Source organism: Cyrtonyx montezumae, unplaced genomic scaffold (genome assembly GCF_038088225.1).
Source record: "Cyrtonyx montezumae isolate F1298 unplaced genomic scaffold, pur_monq_1.0 scaffold_2, whole genome shotgun sequence".
NCBI classification, from domain to species: Eukaryota; Metazoa; Chordata; class Aves; order Galliformes; family Odontophoridae; genus Cyrtonyx; species Cyrtonyx montezumae.
In genome coordinates this window covers 67,198,468-67,217,417 of record NW_027071936.1, presented here as the reverse complement: position 1 = coordinate 67,217,417, position 18,950 = coordinate 67,198,468, and the positions used below count along the sequence as shown (strand labels likewise).

The window sequence follows — 18,950 nt, the reverse complement described above, 5'->3', positions numbered from 1 at the left end:
ACAGAAAGTGGAGAGGCCAAAAAGCAGTGAGCTCAAAAAATGGTGAGTTCCAAAAAGTGGGGAACCCAAAAGATGACAAACCCAAAGACCATGAACCAAAAAAGCAGTGAGCTCAAAGGAGGACCCAAAGACAGCAAACCCTAAAGAAAATGAGCCCAAAAGACAGCGAACTCCAAAGGTGACTAACCCAAAAATTGGTGAGCTCAAAGAAGGAGAACCCGAAGACAGTGAGCCCAAAGACAATGTGCCCAAAGGACAACAAACTCAAAAGACCATGAACCCAACAAGTGGTGAGCTCAAAGAAGGGGAACTCAAAGACAGTGAACCCAAAAGACAGCAACCCCAAAACACAAGAAACACAGAACATGGTGAGCCCAAAGGAGAACCCAAAGACAGTGAGCCCAAAGACAATGTGCCCAAAGGACACCAAACTCAAAAGACTATGAACCCAAGAAGTGGTGAGCTCAAAGAAGGAGAACCCAAAGTCAGTGAGCCCAAAAAACCCGTGAACCCCAAAAAACTGTCAACTCTCAAAAAAACTGAACCCAAAAGACCATGAACTCAAAAAAAACCCAAACCCCCAAAAACGGTGAATTCAAAAGAAAGTGAATGGCCCCCCCACCCCCCTAAGAAGTAAACCTAAAGAAACTGAATCACAAAAAGCCTTGAACTCCCAAAAAAACATGAACCCTAAAAAGCTGTGATCCTGCCAATGAGCAGGATCAGCTGGCAATATGACTGGCTCTTGAAGCCCACTGAGCGCTCACCAAAAATGAAGTGTTTTGCCCCATTTTCATATGGCTGGAGGAAATTATGAGCCCACAAAGTGCTGAGTTGGATTACCTATGCCTCAAGAAACCTCAGCTCCTTGGCTGGGGACACAAAGCAAGGAAGGGTGAAACCTATGGAAGTTGAAAAGGTGAAGGCTGAACCACGCACATGGCCTCAGGAAGGATAGAGGTGGACGCAAAGCATGGCAGCTCCCCAGCTCCAGGCTCTGCCCAGGGGATGCACACACAGCCGCAGGATTTGGCTGCAGCAGAGCTGCTTAATCCAGAAAAGAAACGATTATTATCACCAGGCTTTAATCCCAGGCGAGCGCTCGCCGCAGGCACCCCGAGCCTCTCTTGAGGAAATCCCATCCCCCTATGCTGAAGGCAAGGCTCAAACTGTTTTTATGCTAGAGCAGGCTGCCAATTTTGTCACTAAATTTCACAGATCGATTGGCATAAATGTTACATTTTAATTTTAACATTTGAAACGTTTGGTTTCTCTTTTTTTTTTTTTTCCCCTTCCTTTTTTTTTTTTTTTTTTTTAAATGACAAGAGGTTCCAGTTTATCCTTTACAGCTAGTGAAATTGGGCTCATCTGACAGCTCTCGGCTCCTCTGACAGCTCTGGATTGGGGCCGATTTCATTGTCAATTTGAGCGTTAACTCATTTTTGTTTAACCTTTTCCTTTAAAATGCCCCATACAAAGTTACTGCCGCCACGCTGCACATGACAACAAATAGCAACAGCCATGCTGGGGGCTGCTTTCTGCCTTCAGCTCCCAGCCACCCCGCTACCACCAGTCAGGAAGGGACCATTACCACTCTACAAGCATCACGCCACAGTCCACTGGGTTTAGGAAGATTAAATTTAGCAGCTTTTCATCCAATCACAGAAGAATTAACGTTGGAAAAGACCTCTGTGATCAAGTCCAAACTGTCAACCCACCACCATCATGCCAAGGAAACCACGTCCCCAAGTGCCACACCTACCACCTGATCTACTGCATGGGAGTTGGACTGGATGACCCTTAAAGTTTCCTTCAAACTCAACTGATTCTATGATGTGATGATCTGCATGGTTCTCAGGCACCTCCAGGGACGGTGACTCCACCACCTCCCTGGGCATCCAGACAACTCCTCCTGAGAAGAAATTTTTCCTAATATCCAACCTGCCCCTCCCCTGGTGCAACTTGCTCCTTCCGTGGTATTAATAAGGTGGATGCAGTAGGCTGAGGGAAGAGCTGGAGGTGGGAGGACCGAGCTGGATTTGCTCAGCCTTCTGGCACCGATTTGTGCAATTCTGGGCAAAGCTCTGCGCCCCAGCTTCCCCGCTCACAAAATGGGGTTAATTAATAGTTGCTGCTCTGAAGACAAGGAACGCAGAATTATCTCCGTTCTGGCTTTCACTGTCAACAGCACCCAAATGCTTACAAATTTCACAGTAACAAATGAAGAACACCCTCAGCACTAAGCCCTAGCAGTTTTAATTAATGGAGATGAGGGAGTGATGCTGGCCTCCAGCTCCCTGCACTTGCCACGGCCGGGAAGTGACTTGCAAAATGTGCAAATGGCACAAAACACCCCCAAAAATGGATCCACGAGATGCAGAAGGCAGTGAGCTCCTCCCAGACTTCCCTTTCCCTACTGGAAACACAAAGCTGAGCGTGTTGCAGGAAGATGCTGCTGGATGGACGGCCGCTCTGGAGCATGCACACGGCAAAGGTAGATGATGGGGAAGGCATGAAGCTGGTGTGAATCCGAAGCAAGGCAGCAAGGTGCAGCTTGGAGAACTGGGTGAGAGTGCTAACAAATGCATTACCTGTTAGTCACTAACAAAGCATGCAGGGATGTTAAAATACTTACGATGGGTGTTCCGAAGGGAATGTAACCTATCAGGAAAATAAAGGGAAAAAAAAAGAGAGAGAGATGCGTGCAATTTAATATGCTGTTTTGGGCTGGAAAGACAGCACACCTAATAAATCTAACTGCACTGTGGGCTCAGGGTACAAGGCAGACCTAGTGACTGTTTTAATCACAGCTATAAGTTAAAGCTTTCTGTCCTAGAGAAGGCTTTACCTCAAATCTTGTTAATCGCCACAGAAATCAAAGGCTTCACATTTTTCCTCTGCTAGGACTGCCAATTTTTGTGCTAATTATAACCCATCTCTATGACTTCTACTGGAAGGTCTCAGCATTTCGTGAGTGTTACTGAACTACGCCTCACGGATCCAATTCACTGTCAGAAAGGGGCAATGACCCACGAGGACAAAACACTGGTCTAAAATATACAGAATTAGGCAGCAGAGGAGTGGTTCCTTGGCCTTTTGTCCCTGTATTTCACCCTCAAACTTAACCTTCTTTGAAGAACAGGAGAACAAAACCCACCAGTCCCGTTATTTTTCCCCTCTGCTCAGGCTGCTTTATCCAGCAAATGATCCCCATGGGTCCTACTAATGGAATGGATCCTACACAACAGGTCCTGTCACATAAAGAGGGATGTCACCTCTCTCACAGCTCCCAGAGTCTGGAGAAAGGACCGAGGCCACACTCACACCCTCACGTTTGGGTGTTGACAACAGAGTTAAAATCACCAATACAGTGATGGATAACAGAAAGGATATCAGCTTGACAAAGAGAGGAAAATACTAAGCACTAGACCTCAGGCATGTATTTAGGGTCCCGAATCAGCATGATTTCTAAGCAATTTTGGCACTTGAACTACTTTCAGCACTTGGTGTAAATGTTTACAAGATGCATCACACACCAAGAAAAAAAAAAAAACAGGAGGAAAAAAGGATACCATTTTGTACAAATTCCCACTAAAATTAACGACTGCTCGATTAGGACATACTGTACCTGACATTCTGAAAGGCATGAAGATGGTCTCGTTTGTGTCGGGGTGGATGATGGCCTGCAAAAGAATCAGCAAACAGACATAGTTAGGGCAGAATAACAGCACAGGGATGCTGGAGCTGTGCAAGGACACTGCTTCTACTGCTCCCAGGGGCTGCCCCCAACCTCTCCCCCTGTCCCAGCCCTCCTCCTATTGCTGTCTTCCCATCTCCTGAATAAGCTAGAAGATGATAAGGAAGTAATTCAGCTTGAAATACAGACATGTTGCTTCAGAATGTGGCTGATAAAGCGTGCAGGTGTGAACAGCACCATAAGGGTCCAGCCACATGAAATTCTCTAGCAGGTTCATCCCTCATGTCTGTAGCTCCTTGGCCAACCCCATGGCCACAAGCAGCCCAAATTCAATGGAAATCCCAATTCAGCTCTGCCAACGAGCAGCAGCAAAGCTGCATTTTTATGATTTTATTTTATTTTTTATAAAGAGGTCAAATTCATGAGCACACCCTCAGGGGAGGAGGAGTGGCACAGCCAGAACTCCCAAACTACTTCTGAAAGCCCAGAGATGAGAAAGCTCTTGATTAGACAGGAAGGAGAAAATGAAGATGTCAAAATATAGGAATACAACAGAAAAGATAAAAAGAAAATCAGACTCTTGGGTGGAAACAGCAATTGCTGCATTTACATGTCTGCAGTAAGGAAAATCAGCAACTGGCAGTCAGAAAAGGGTAGGGCAGCATCGCTCAGCAATAAGAGAAAAAGCAGCAGCCCTGAGCAATCAGGACATACACTTAAAAAAAAAATTACATTACCTGCTTTATTTTCTGAGCTCCCCACAGCTAGAAAAACAAAAGAGAGCATAACAGTTAGCAAAGGAGCAGCATGGCTTTCCCAAGACTCACGTGGACCCCCAGGTATTCATCACTGGGTCTGCTTGAAGGCTGCAGCAGGAAATATTTGGCTCTTTCCTGGACTGAAAGTGCTTTTACAGACTGAGCTCTTTCCAACTCGTGTGTCCAGCAAGATGCTGGGCGGAGAGGTTATGCTTTTGTATATCAGATGATAGGAAAGAACAGCAGCCACAAGCTTTACAAACCAGGGATTGTCTTACTGACTGCAACTGAGCATCAGAACACCTCAAATTTGGCTCACACAGCTGACATATTCAGGCACCAAGGAACAAAAGAAGCCGAGGAGTGTGTTCATGAGTTGTGGATAGAGCTGATGGGGAGGGGAAGAAAAAATGTTCACTTTCATAGAATCAGAGAGTCATAGAATGGCTTGGGTTGGAAGAGACCTCATAGATCATCTAGTTCCAACCCCTCAATGAAGACAGGGATGTCAACCACTAAAACAGGCCACCAGATGACGTTGCTTGTGGCCCCATCCAACCTGCCCTTGTGTACCTCCAGAGGTGGGGCATCCTCGACCTCTCTTGGCAGAGAAGTTGTGTGTGTGATGTATATGTATGTACCGACTTATGTGTTTCTGGAGGTGGACAAATAAAACAGGATTCCTGTAAAATATCCAAACAGCTCAACTGCTCTCCCTATAAAAAGCTGTTCTACCTTCCAGCCACGGTCAGGCTCTAGCTCTTAGCCACTTCGGAGCTGTCTGCTGGCCTTCACACAGGTAGCTGGAGCTGCTAACCCACCCCCCTTTAAACTTCACTTAAAGGAAAAAAACAGAACAGCAGAGCCAGGAGCCTGGCTGTTTCCTTGGCCAGGTACATGTGCCAATCTTTTAACCACCCTCGTGGCTCTTTTAGCTCTTTCCAATTTGTCAACATCCTCTTAAATCAAGGATGCCAGAAAGCAGACAAATTATTCCAACAACAGTTGTGCCAGTGCCAGGCCTAGGGGAGGATAACCTGACGAGTTCTGCTCTTGCAGTGGATAGATCCAAAGATAGCAAGAGCTCTTTTGCTCGGAGAGCTCATTTTCCTCCATTGCCCATCACAGAGATCCAGGCATTCAAGCTTTAGGTTATTATTATGGCATAAGTTAAGAATGGCAGAGCTGGGCTTCTCTCTCTAAGCATTTATACCTTCCTCAAATATGAATCCATGAGAATACTTTTGAAATAAGGTAATTATTCTATTATTAACAGCAGACATATCTGTCCCACTGATACCAGCAGCCACAAGACAAGAGTTAACAGGGCAGGACAAGAGGTCACGAATTCAAGTTGCCCCACTGGAGGTTCAGGTTGGATATTAGGAAGAATTTATTCTTGGAAAGAGTGGCAATGCATTGGAACGGGCTGCCAGGGGAAATGGTGGAGTCACCAGCCCTGGAGCTGCTCCAGAACCATAGAGATGTGGCACTGAGGGACATGGTCAGTGGGGATGGGTTGGGGTTGGGCTTGGGGATCTCAGAGGTCTTCTCCAACTACAATGAATCTGTGATTCTACTTCACTCTGAATTCAGCTCTCACGGCTGATCTGGAACTCTGTGATGAAAGTCACCATGTGCAATGAGTTCCTGGAGTCCCTAAATGTCACAGGCTGATGCACACATCCATCTCTTCCCTAAAAATAACCTCCCTTTTCAAGGGAAAATCGTTGTTCCCCATTTTACAGATGACGTTGTGACAAAGCAATCTTTATGGTCAACAGCCACAAGATGGATCTGCCTTCACCAACCCCAAAAACCAAAGGGTGGGAGGCCTCTGACAACACTGACCCAACAGCTCGAGGGCCTCCAAGTCACTCTGTGCCTGGCCAGGCCTTGGGTGGCTTAGCTGTGAAACCAAACCACAAGGTTTTCCTCTCCAACTGCAAGCACGGGGACTAGCAATAAGGAAGAGGGATGGTTTCTGAGCCAGCACTATGGCTTTTTTGGTCAAGTTATCTAATTTCATTAATTGATCCCAATATTTATGCATTTTCGCACTGCAGTGCAAATATTGTTAGAACATGCGATTTCATTACTTCTCAGAAAGAGACTTTACAAGATGCACCTGATGAGTCACCTAAAGATTCTGCCAGCTCATTTTCACTTCTTTATCCTCTAATTCATCACTGCCTGCAGCAGCTCTCAGCAGCTCCAGCATGCTGAGCCGTGCCAGCTGGGGGCTCATTTCCGAGCACGTCCCTGCTTTGCTGGGGATTCATTCATGCTCTCTCCGGCCATCTTAGGGAAGCAGCCAGATTTTGATCTCATTTACATTAGGATGGATCCAGAGCATCTTCACCCGAGAATATGGAACAACTCCAGATGTGTGAGCAGTTTGTGTCAGAATCGGGGCCGTCATCCCTAAATATAGTTTATACAGAATGAGTCTCCTCTTACAGATGATCTTCCTTTACATCTTGCTGTATATTACTGACTCAAAGCTATGCAGTTATTTTGCCACCATTCAAATTTGGGTGCAAGAAGTAAACCTACTCGTGCACGGATTCACAACAAAAACCCAAGGATAAGGGTGCAGGAGAGCTAGAGCATCACTAACAGACTTCACAAACAAGCAGTGATGGTCAAACTGCTCCAGTTTACAACTCTTGTGAGCTTCCAGCAGGACAGACCAGTCCCTGCTCCGAGGAGACAATCAATGTTCAAGGAGTCAGCATTCAAGAAGCCAACCTTCATGGAGACATCTTTCATGGCCATGGAGAGCTCCAGTATTGCGCACAAATACGTTCTCAAAGCCAACATTTCAAGGCACTGAATTCACAGATAAGATTGCTATCCATCCTTCCCAGGGTTCTGGTATTTCTAGAACTTTTCAAGGAAGCCATCCACACAGCTTTGTTCAGTACTAGCTCTCAGGGAGCAGATATGATCCTTGGTTGACAGGACGTCCATCAGCATTCCTTAGCAGCAAAATAGCAGCTTAGACATAGCTTTCCAAAATGTATTTATTTAAAGATATTCTGCCCAAATCTCTTAGTAACACCTGTCGCTATAAGAACAGAATAAAGGCTACCCGTTATTCCTCAAGGATTAACTATCCTCTTATTAAAAGCAGGATGATACCAAAGTCCTGGACTACACCATGGGCTGTTTTTCTCCCTCTCTACAGCCTGTGGTGCAGCCAGGCTACGAAGCTCTTTACAAACTGCTTGCCCTTGGCTGCAGCAAGCTCTGAGGCTGCTGAAACATGTGGCCACCTCCACCTCACGCTTTCCAGGTGCACAAGACATAGCTATTTGCAGAGAGAAGTCCCACGTTAGATAAGCCCTAGGTAAAGAGCAAACCCCGTTTGTGCCAAAATCACTCACAACAGGCTGCAAAATCTCCCATGTAAAGACAAAGAAATCCTCTGTAGAAGTTCAGTTTGTCTGTCCGCTCACACGGAGGCTGTGCTCCATCTCCACACCTGCTTGTCCCCTCCTCATCCCACCAGGGAGGCTCCCACCTCTCCAGGATACTCCACCTGCACCCAGGAAATCTCCATTTTAACAGCCAGGAGTTCACACCCCATAAACACAAAGCACCATAGCTTCGCACTCTGGGGACTGCAAGCTTTATTTTTTCCCCCATTCCCTTCCTAATGATTAAAGGCATTTACAGACCACTCCAGACAGCATCCCCAGAGCTTCCCAGCAGGTAACAGGAAAGGGAACCCCTATTTTTAGTATTCTACCAAACCCAGCACCAGTGCCAAGCACGAGGCAGGCGGTGCCGCCCGACAGAGCCTCCTGCCAACATGTGCTGCTCCGCTCCCTCCCATGCTTTCTTCCCTACGAGTGCGATCACTCATCCTTCTCGTGCCTTTCTCCCACTTCTCTCCAGCTCCAGTCCCAAACCCCACATTTCCCACTTCTTGAGAAGTGATATTTAGCACAAACGCACACCACGATCCCCAGCCAAGGCGTTCAGTTAGGGCAGGATGCTTGCGGAGAGATTTATGGATGTACAGCAGTGGTATCCCAGACCTTTTAGCACTAGGCTTAACACCTCCTGTTGATGTGCTTCACCTTGCCCCCTAACATATATGGAATCTGACATCTGGCTTTATTAATTAACACAAAAACCAGGGAAACAAAACATTGCCTACACATGCTCTTCTGGATGAAGCCTCATCAAGGGATCCTTCGCAACCCCGCTCCTGGGGATCTTTACCTTAAGAAGTTCTTAGCCCTAAAGGGCCCAAGCTCAAATAACACATTCATGGGATAAATCAGTGCATCTCTCCGTTTCCTGAACCCAGCATTGAAATATATCAGCAAAAAGGTTCCAGAAGCTGCTGCTCCTCTGGGACACCAATGGAAATCTCCTTCCCCATCCTAAGCATCGCTGAAACCAATGCCACGAGCTGCTCACCACTGCAGAACTACAGAGCCTTGGTGCAAATCCAAATGATGAGTGGCACGGACAGGGACATCAGCACCACAATCAATGGGAACTGTATTGGGAACTGCATTGAGAAACACACACTGGGAACCATGAAATGCATGGATTTACCCAGATCCAAAACCAGTGTAGGTGGAAACAGAACCAAGTCCCGACTGATAAAAAAAGACAGCACTTAAATAACACTTTGCAGCTTCACAGCACTTGATAAACATTAACTAATTAATTCTCATAGCATACTACTGGAAAGATTTGAAGAGAGTAAGAAGAGCTCACGGAGAAGCGTTCCTCGCACCAGGGCTGGAGGACTTGGATGCCATTACAGGTTTCAGGCACAGCTTTGCAAAGCAGGCTTGCTAATGCAACGAGGGTGCTCAATATCAGATTTGTTTCAAGCTCCATATGGCTCAAGTAAGCTGAGAATCTAATCTGATTTGTAATCTCGATGTGAATTGAGATAAACTCCCTTAATCCTCAGATGATGAGATGAAGCAGAGCCAGTTTGCAACTGCCTGAGAGCACTGGAAGCAGAATTACCACCACTGATGCTGCTGCGCCTTCACCTCAGCACTTCTGCCCACGCTCCCTGGATGCCCACTGCCTTCAGGCAGTGGGAAGGATGCCCTAAAACACCTGACCCTACACAGGCCAGGCCACAGCAGCAACGAGCATTCAGGTCCCAGCAAAGTGCAGGGCCAAGCCCCTCGCAGCGAGGCGGCAGCAGCAGGACAACCCATCTATCTACACTTTATCAAATCCTGCAAGAGACCAGAGGGAAAAAAAAGTACAGTTTACTGCAAATGGACCTCTTCGCTCTTCATCAACACTGTTAAGAAAAGCTATTATTCTCCAAAAGGGATGCTGTTTAGCTTCTGATAGATTCATTGTTCTCTGCTGTGTCTGGGACAGCGTGAGCGGCTCTTCCCGCTGCTAACATGATTGAAGGAGGCACACAGTAATAAATAGATCCCCATTAAGCTGGTGGGCCTCTTTGCACTTCACTGATCCTAATGGGGAAGAAATGAAACAGTTTCAAAACAGCAAGTTGCCAAAACCGCATTTGGAAAGGCTGGAGAGTGAGAAGTCACAAGTGACACAGCATGGTTCATGCTCCACCAACGCTTGGGGGAAAGGGGATGGGGGGGGCAGCCTGAGTGCTGCAGCCTTCCTCTCAATGCAGATCACTCCATTTGGGGTGTTGGCTTGGAGGATTCCCCCCCCCTCAAGCCAGGAGTGAAGCTCTCAGTAAAGGTACTGAGGGTAAAGATGACTCTGCAGTGAGACAGTTGTTATCTTCATTTCTGACCAACAGATACTCATGTGTTTTAACATACATGTGTATGTGAGTGTAAGTCAAATGAACAGGGACTTCCAACAGCAAACCCTTACAGAATTACAGGAAGGTTTGAGTCGGAAGGGACCCTTAAAGGCCATCTGGGCCCACTCCCTGCAATGAACAGGGACACCCACAGCTCCAGCAGTGCTGAGAGCCCTGTCCTGCCTGACCTGAACATCTCTAGGGATGGGGCACCTACCTCCTCCAGGGCCACTGCCTCTCATACCTGCTGAGGTCCTCTCCAACCTCTGATCTGACAGCAGACAAAGATGCGCGTGGATCAAAATCTACATATCTGCTGTCTCAGAGCTGCAAGGATCTTAGCCAGCAAGCGATCCAGAGCTCAAGATGCTCATTTTTCTGCCTTTAGAAACCCGGATTGAAGCCCTACCTCCATCACAGCCCCATCCCACCTACAGCCGTGGTACCCCAACCCTCCATCCCTTCCTATCCCATCCCATTGGCACTAAGATCGACACAGAACAGACAAAAACTGCAGGGAGCTGCTCAACTTGAAAAACTAAGCGTTTTGGGGAGTCGGGGGAAGGGAGCTGGAGTTTTTATTAAGCTCAGCTCAGCGCCAGCTGTGTCAGTGCAAGTGAGCAGGGAGGTGGGAACACATGGCCGGGATGGCAGTGCTGGCTGAGAGCAGCTCACGCTGCCATGGCAGCATGCTGCCAGGCACAGAGATTTGTACCCATTTGCAGCTAAGTTCAGAGAAATGCAATAGGTACTGTTTGAGTGCTCTCGTGAGCACCCTTGCCCACTCCTGCCAGCACACTGCTGTTTGCAGCTCTTTACCTCTCTCTGCTGGCAGGACCAAGGGGAAGAGCCAGGAATGGGACTGCGGGGACAGAGGGGAGGGGGGACAGAAAATCTTCATCACATTTCTCTCTCGGGTTGTGTTCTGGTCCTTGTTCAGTCACTGTTTTAAGGGCAGAGTGATGAGAGCCTACAACTGGGGCAAATCAGGGCTCCAGCCCCAGTTGGACTGCCAGTCTGCTATCATACATGATCAGATCATGCTAAGCAACATCAGCACGCACTTGGAAGCAGCTCAGCAGCTCTATCCACCCCAATTTCAAAGGCAGAAAGAGACCTCAGGGTGAAGACACAACAGAAAAGATGTGTCTTACCAGGCGTGCTAGCAGTGCACTTCAAGCACAGAACTATTTCCTTTGCAGGGAATGGGAACTAAAGTCTTGGGCATTTCTGGGAGAGAGCCAAAAGAAAAGAGCAGTCTGTAGCTCACAACAAAACCTCAGCACTGTTACCTCAGTGCAGACCCTCGGTGAATGGGGAGCAACATCCAACATTCACCAGCTCCAGGGGTTTTCCTGCAGTGCACATTTCCAAGCACAGTGACCACACATTAAAAGCAGCTGTGCCCTAAAACACAGTGACTCAAATCTCTCTTTGTCCAATAGCCACCGAGTGCCGCATCCCTTAACTTTTCCCACTGCTGACGTGCCAGCATCAATCTGTTCCTCCAATCTGTGCTGGTCTGTTGGACAGGTTGGGGAAGGGACTCACGCACACAGAGGACACAGATGCGATGCTACAAATCAGTGAAAGGATAGTGAGGATAAAGGGACAAAAGGCACAGCATCACGCCTGCTGCTGGTGCAGGCTTTTGCTTGGAGGACAAACCTCAGCACCAATCCTCCTGACTTACAGAAAACATCCACTCCCACGCACACTGGCCCTTCACCCTTCTTTATGAGGCTGATATTCTGTTTTTACACAAGCAAGTATTCCCTCCAATGAAACCTCTTTACTCCAGTGGAGATTCCCTCCAGGAGGCACTTTGGGGAATTGCCTGCCCTGTTTAGAATTGGATATGTTACAGTCTATACCTTCTGCTGCAAATTGGCTCCTGGTGCACTTGTGTGTGTCATTTTCACCTACCCACTCGCAGCTCACAGCAGACGCTGGGGCTGTGTGTAGGGCTGGATCCTGCCAGCTCTGGGCAGCTGAACTGGCATTAAACCTGGATTGCAGCAGTACCTCTCAGCACATCTGGCTCTCTTGCTGCAGAGCGCAAGCTGAAACATCACTTATGTGTAACGAGAGATCACCTAAAGGAGGAGCACAAAGCTGAAGAACACATCAGAGAGATGAAGAAACGACAGAATCACAGATTGGTTGGGTTGGAAGGGACACCATAGCCCAACCATCCCCAAACCCTGCTGTGGGCTGGGTGCCCCCTACCAGCTCAGGGCCTCACCCATGGCACTGGGCACCTCCAGGGATGGGGCACCTGCAGCCCTCTGAGCAGCAGTGCCAGGGCCTCACCACCCTGCTGGCAAACACACAGCTTTTTGTCCATCAGGAGCCCCAAGTCCTTCTCTGTTAAAAAGTTCTTCTCCCAGGCTGTACACGTATTTGGGACTGCCCCAATCCAAGTGCAGCACCTCGCCCTTGGCCTTGTTGAACCTCATGAAGTTCACAGCAGCCCACTTTTAAAGCCTGTCCAGGTCTCTCTGGATGCTGAGCCCTCCTTCTGTTGCATTAACTGCACCACTCAGCTTGGTAACATCTGCAAACTGCTGAGGGTGTGCTCAATCCCACTGCCTATGTCACTGATAAAGACGTTGAAGAGCATCAGTCCCAAGATGGACTGCTGGCAGACACCACTCATCACCAGCCCCCACCCAGACAAAGAGCCATTGGCAACAACCCTCTAGCTGTGGTTATCCAACCAATTCAGAGCTGAGGAAGGCAGGGCAGCTGGACTGGTCTCTCCCATCCACATGAATCCCACATCCCTTCTTCCCCTCTCTGAGGATCCTACTGCTCATCAGCTGGTTCCAACTGAAGGAGCTGAAATGGGACTCCATGGGGCAGCAGGATGCCATCAGGTCACACACTGCCAGATGATGCACCATTGGACACTTCCAATGCAGGAGAAAAATGATGGACATCAATACATCTGATTGCCCAACATCACCAGACAACAGCCAGGTTAATAAACCCACAGATGAAACACCAAAGTACTTATCTAAGCAAAACCAAGTCAGGCCATCAAACGTTCAAAGGAAAACTTAGGTAAATAAGCTAAGTTGAAGAGAAAAGAGTTTGGAGGGTGTTTTCTTGCTCGAGTCTTTAGCACTGAATAAATAATTATCAATCAGTTATTCATCTTCAGTTATACTGAGTACACAACTGAGATAGCAGCCACAGCAAGTCACAGAATATCCCAAGTTGGGAGGGATCCATAAGGACCATCGTGTCCAACTCAATTAGAAAAAATGTTTTAAAAAAAGGCAGAAGAAAAAAAATTATTTTCCCTTGATAAAAAGCTATCAGCAGTCTAGCAGCTATTGATAGCTGAAAGATCAATTCTTTATTTTTGTTAACAATGCCCAAGAAATAGGTTTTTACCACCCTGAGTTAATGGCCATGGTCCCGAGCAGTGAGATGACCCCGGTTCAAGAGCAAGCAGAAGAACTGCTGGATTTTGGGTTGCCCAGAGAGGCTGTGTGGTCCCCTCCTTGGAGACATTCAAAAGTCAACCAACTGTGGGCCCTGCCACCCATCTCTGGGTGCCCATGCCCCTGGAGGGGCCTTCAGCCTCAGTAAATCTGGAGTTATGGGATCTGTGTGAGAGACCAGAAAGCAGCAGTGCTGAGATTGCTCGTGGCCCTGAATTATCTCATGGAGAAATGGAGCAGAGCCACATTTATTCTGGAATATGGCTTAGAGATGGCCATGGAGAGCTGGAACAAAGTAAGACTACGGCTCTTCGGTAGTTTTTTTTTCCTTTAGACAGGCCATAAATGTTCAATTTCAGCTCATTTTGTAAAACCTGCTCTGGAAGTGCAGAAGAAGACTCACTGTGCAGGAATCCTGTCAAGCAGATAAGTGTTGAGGAGATACTTGACGTTACATAGCTTTAGGCTTCTACGCTTTCCATTTTTCAGGCAGTGAATCCATCTCAGCAAGCAATGTAGATTGTGCTGAGCTGTTGTTATGCTTTCAGCTACTGCCTGCCATCCTTCAGGAGAGCCACGAATTTCTCAATGAGAGGAAAAAGGAGCCTGAGCACTGCCAAATACACTGTGCCACAAAGCGTATCAGTCGGATTAGTGAAGCGACTCTGTCAAAACAACTTGTCTGCTTGATCTCAAAGCTGATACTTAAGGGAGGTTGTTGGGTTCTTCAGAAAGATACTACATTAAAAGTGTGCCCAAATGCTTATTTTAAAGGCTTGTAAGGGGATGGTGGTTTTAATTCTGGTTATGAAGCCCAGCAGCCCATTCAGGCTTCTACCCACACGCCATTCCCATCCCATACTGCAGAGCCCAATTTAAGGGTAGCAACTCAATCTCTGAAGGATTCTAGCTGGATCAGCTCTTAAATAAAGATGAAGTTGAATGCTCTTCTCTTGAGCATCACATGAAGCTCTGTTCAGCCTTTTGGACTACACAACCATAACAGCAAATCAGCCTCTCCCTGATGCAATTGCATCGCGACGTCAGATGAGCCAAGGAATCCAATTTCACACTTCTTGTCTACAGGAAACGTGAGATCATTAGCAATATTCATGGTCAAACAGAGTTTAAAATAGATAATAATCCTTTCAGTCAAAAAAAAACCAAACATTAAGCTCTCTCACATCTACTGCTCTTCTGCCAACACATGGACCTCATCAGTGCACCAGAGGGAGAGTTCTGGAATCATTCAGGTTGGAGAAGGCCTCTAAGATCGAGACCAACTGTTGACCCATCACCACCATGCCCACTAACCATGCCCCTAAAAGGTGTGGGTGATGTGCTCAGCTATGGAAAAGTCAGCTGGTTCAGTCCTTCACTCCAACAGCAACCCATCCATCTGAGCACCCTAGAGCTGCATCGAATCCCCTTCCCAAACTGACACTGAAACAACTGCACACTGTGAATGTCTTGATACCAGAGCCCATCCTGCAGGTCACGGTACACAGAGGAGCCATAAAAATAGTAGAATGCAGCTTGGGGAAAGCAAAATAGAGCTCTCCAGGAATCTCTGGTTCACAAATGGAAAATTTGGGGTGAAATCCAAGCAAGCAAGATGCTTCCCATCCCCCAGAGCAATCAACCAGCACGTGGTATGTTCAGCAGATGCACCAGGAATTAACAAGCTACTTACAGCTGCGTGTATCTGACACACTCAGATGCAAAGTGAAGTGCATATAAAAGCAGCTGTGTGCGCAGTGATTAATTGCAGTTCTCCATCCCACAGCTGAAACCCACAATGTAATGCCCTCCTGTAAGAAGGGCTGATATCTGAGCATGGCTCTGCTTGAGAAGATGAAGCTTTTCCACCCATTTGGCTGCAAGGATTCTCTTGGCATCACGGCTGCAATGCCACAGGTGAACATTCCAGTTTCACAGCCCTGCTGGCACCTGCCTGCACCTCACTCACCTCTCCCTGTGGGTTTCTTTGGTCAGTGCAGCAAAGAGCAGGTAAATACAACAAGGACATGTTGCAATCCCAACCCCAGGCTCCTCCTGGGAGAGCTCCTTATCTGCATACAAACTATTAAACCCCTCCAACATAACTGACACAGTGATCCAACTGAGATATGAAAAAGCATTCTTTTTTTGCACTGATGTGCTAACATTTCTCGAGAAGATACATTTCTGCTGTCATTTTCCTCTTTCCCCTCTACCCTGTGCTTTCTTATACACCTTAAACCCTCCAGCTTGCACAACTAAGGGGAGTAAGCCTATGCTCCCCCCAGCACGACTCTGAGTGAACCCTGGGGACACCCTGGGCTTGTCGCAACGCAGACCAAAATGTAGGTCAGAAGTCTGCGTGGTTTGCCTCAGCCAACGACTTCATTTCATCTGCCTAAAGGCAGATGGGCACTGAGTCATCTGCTGCTGCATCACTCTTTGCTGTTCTCTTCCCCGCAGCCCTCGATGCTTTTTTCTCACCATCAGATTCTGGCTGGATGAACACAGTGACATCAAAGGATCAGGTGAGCAATGCCTCGAACCACGCAAAGCACAGGGAGGGGATATCTCCATATTATTAAGCTATTTATTCTTTTAAAGCCACGTTTTTTTTCCCCAGAACAGAACCTACCACACCGGCAGACACTTTTCAGACTACAAATACCAAGTTTTCTTCATTTGTCTGAGAATAATTCTCATTCATGTGAGAATAAGCACATGAGCATGCAAAGAAATAAAGGGACGTTTGACCCATGGGATCAGGGACACAACCATTTCCATCACCATCTGTGTGTGAGATGCACTGCTCCTTTGCCACAGTCACTTCTTACACCTCCTGAAGCAGTTCTGCCACCAATTTGTGCTATTCTTTGTACTACATTAAACAACGTAAGACTGAAGTCTTGTTCTAGACAAACAAACACACCCCACAGTAAAGCCCCTGGTGTTGGTGTTGATCAACATATGGATGAATACAGTGTGAGATAATACCTACAAGAACACCAGTGGGCTCTGTTCCATGCTACTGATCTGGAGGAAAAGGGCACAAAAAGCAGCCTGCCCCTAGCAACACTTCCCCTAGTTCTGTGCATTTGTTTAGACAACTATCAGACAGCCAGAAAATAGGACTGGTGGGGTCTTGGAGAAATCACTCATCTCGTTTCTTTGTCCCAAAGCAGACTCAAGTTTTACCCAAACCAATCCAAACTGTGCTAAGGCCTTTGCATCACTGTGGTTTCTGCAACCACCTTGAGCAAGTCCATGCCTCCATTCCCACAGCAGGAGCGTTACCCAGTGAAAACCACCACTGCTGAACACATAATCTATAATGTGAGGGTATCCACAGGACTCTACATACCCCAAACGACATTAATTTCAGCAAAGAAATGGCAACTCTTATAACCAGCAGAGTAGGAGGGGACGCTGATGCATCACTGCTGATGGTACGTGAACCTACAAACCCGACAGCAAGGTTTCCCTCACCTAAAAAAGAAAACCACATTTGGGTTTTTCTCTTTTAATTCTGCAAGCACACTCTGCACGAAGACTGCACAAAGAAGCAGAACTATAAGGAAGGCTTTTTCCCCTCACCTCCTTGTTGGTGACTCCTGGGGGCAAAGTCCCATGCTTGTAATCCTCCAGCAACTGCACAGCTTCCTTCAGGCGACTCTGCAAAGAAAACAGCAGCATGAAGCAGGGCTGCAACATCTGCTCTGCACTGAAATCACTCACTGAAGGCAGTGAATTTAAGTTGCAAAGGCAAATAATGCAAGTCTCCTTGTGACAGGTCCTTCTACATGTGTACATGAGATATAAAGAGATGCATTTGCTGGGTTGGTTGGAATTGCCTTGCTGGTTTGCATTTATCTGTGCAGTTAATATAGAGGGGGGAAAAGGGGAAAAAGCAAATCCAGTCCAGAAATTGGATAAATCTTGGAGCAGAAAGAGTTCTTGCTTAAAGGTCAAAAAATATGGGTGTTGTATATTACACCTAACTGCAATCAGCAAGTACACCTGTAAAAACCCCAGCAGTGCAAATAAATGCACGTGTGAATCAAGAGCTTCCTCATATTGTGATTAAAAATAGAAGAATAAATGAACGTTATGTGTTCAGGTAACCACAGGAGCACAAAGCCTTGCTCCCAGCCTGCCAGAATCAGCCATGAACTCCAAGGACAGGTACAGATATATCTACAGACATATAAAAAGTGCTCAGCAGTTGAAGCAAAGTTTGTATACACATATATTAAGTGTATACACACATGCACACACATAGACAGTGGTTGGTAACTCTACCCATGATCAGCAGTCAGAGCACCAAGGACAGGCAGTGAAGACCAAAACTAGATTGTATTTTAATGGTGGGACTAAGAGTTTCCTTTGCACTTCAATACTGATTTTGTTGGGGAATTTGGATGACCAGAAAACTGTGCCAGGGCTTTTTTTTTTTTTTTTTTTTTTTATTCTGGTGGTGGTTTTATTCTTCTAGGTTTCACAAAGAGTAGTGAAGGTGAGTAAAGAGGTGTTCAAGAACCTCACCCCTTCTTCAAAAGCTTTTCTCACCAACAAGGTGCCTCTGGGAACACCACGCCTTGATCTGAGAAAGTAGTAAGGATTTGCAATAGCATCCCCCTCATTCAGTTCTCCTTCAGCCTTTCCTACTTCTTAATAGAATCCTTACAAGTAGGAACATACCTCTCGCATCACCAAACCCAACCCCAACCCATCCCACTATGCCCACCAACCACATCCCATAGTGCCACATCTCCATGGTTTTTGGACACCTCCAGGGACTGCAAATCCCCCACTCCCTGGGCAGCCTGTGCCAAGGCACTGCCAAGAAGAAATGTTTCCTAATGTCCAACCCAAATAGCTCTTTGTCTCATCAACCCTATGGTTATTTTAATACCATCTCAGCTCAGGTAAGAAAAAAACATTACCAAGCCTGAATATCAGTAAAATACTATCGTGGAGTATTTTAGATATTCTGAAAATCCAGAGACAGCTATAGGATTGATGACTGCAGATCCAAGGCAGACAACCCATCCTGCCTCCGAAGCTAGGAAACAAACCAGCAATGCCAGCACCATGTTCTGGAGAGCCATTTGTGCTCATTACTGCTATGTTTTTCTGCCACTGAAATTACCTACACTATGTGTCTTGCAAATTATCTACACAGAACAGCATGTAACTCTGAATGAAAAACTGGAAGTAATAGATGAATGGGTCTGTGTTCTATTTTTTTCACCTTCTCTTGA

General features: G+C 46.8%; 1 protein-coding gene across 1 annotated transcript in view; it reads right to left on the bottom strand.

Moving 5' to 3' along the window:
* The window catches only part of SFXN5 (sideroflexin 5), a 377,058-nt gene that overhangs the window by 345,666 nt on the left and 12,442 nt on the right, over window positions 1–18,950 (bottom strand). Inside the window, exons 3-6 of the mRNA XM_065736015.1 lie at window positions 17,284–17,361; window positions 4,435–4,461; window positions 3,629–3,683; window positions 2,636–2,661 (exon numbers count right to left, since the gene is read on the bottom strand). Of these exons, the coding sequence (XP_065592087.1) occupies window positions 2,636–2,661; window positions 3,629–3,683; window positions 4,435–4,461; window positions 17,284–17,361 (186 nt within the window). The remainder of the gene's footprint in view (window positions 1–2,635; window positions 2,662–3,628; window positions 3,684–4,434; window positions 4,462–17,283; window positions 17,362–18,950) is intronic.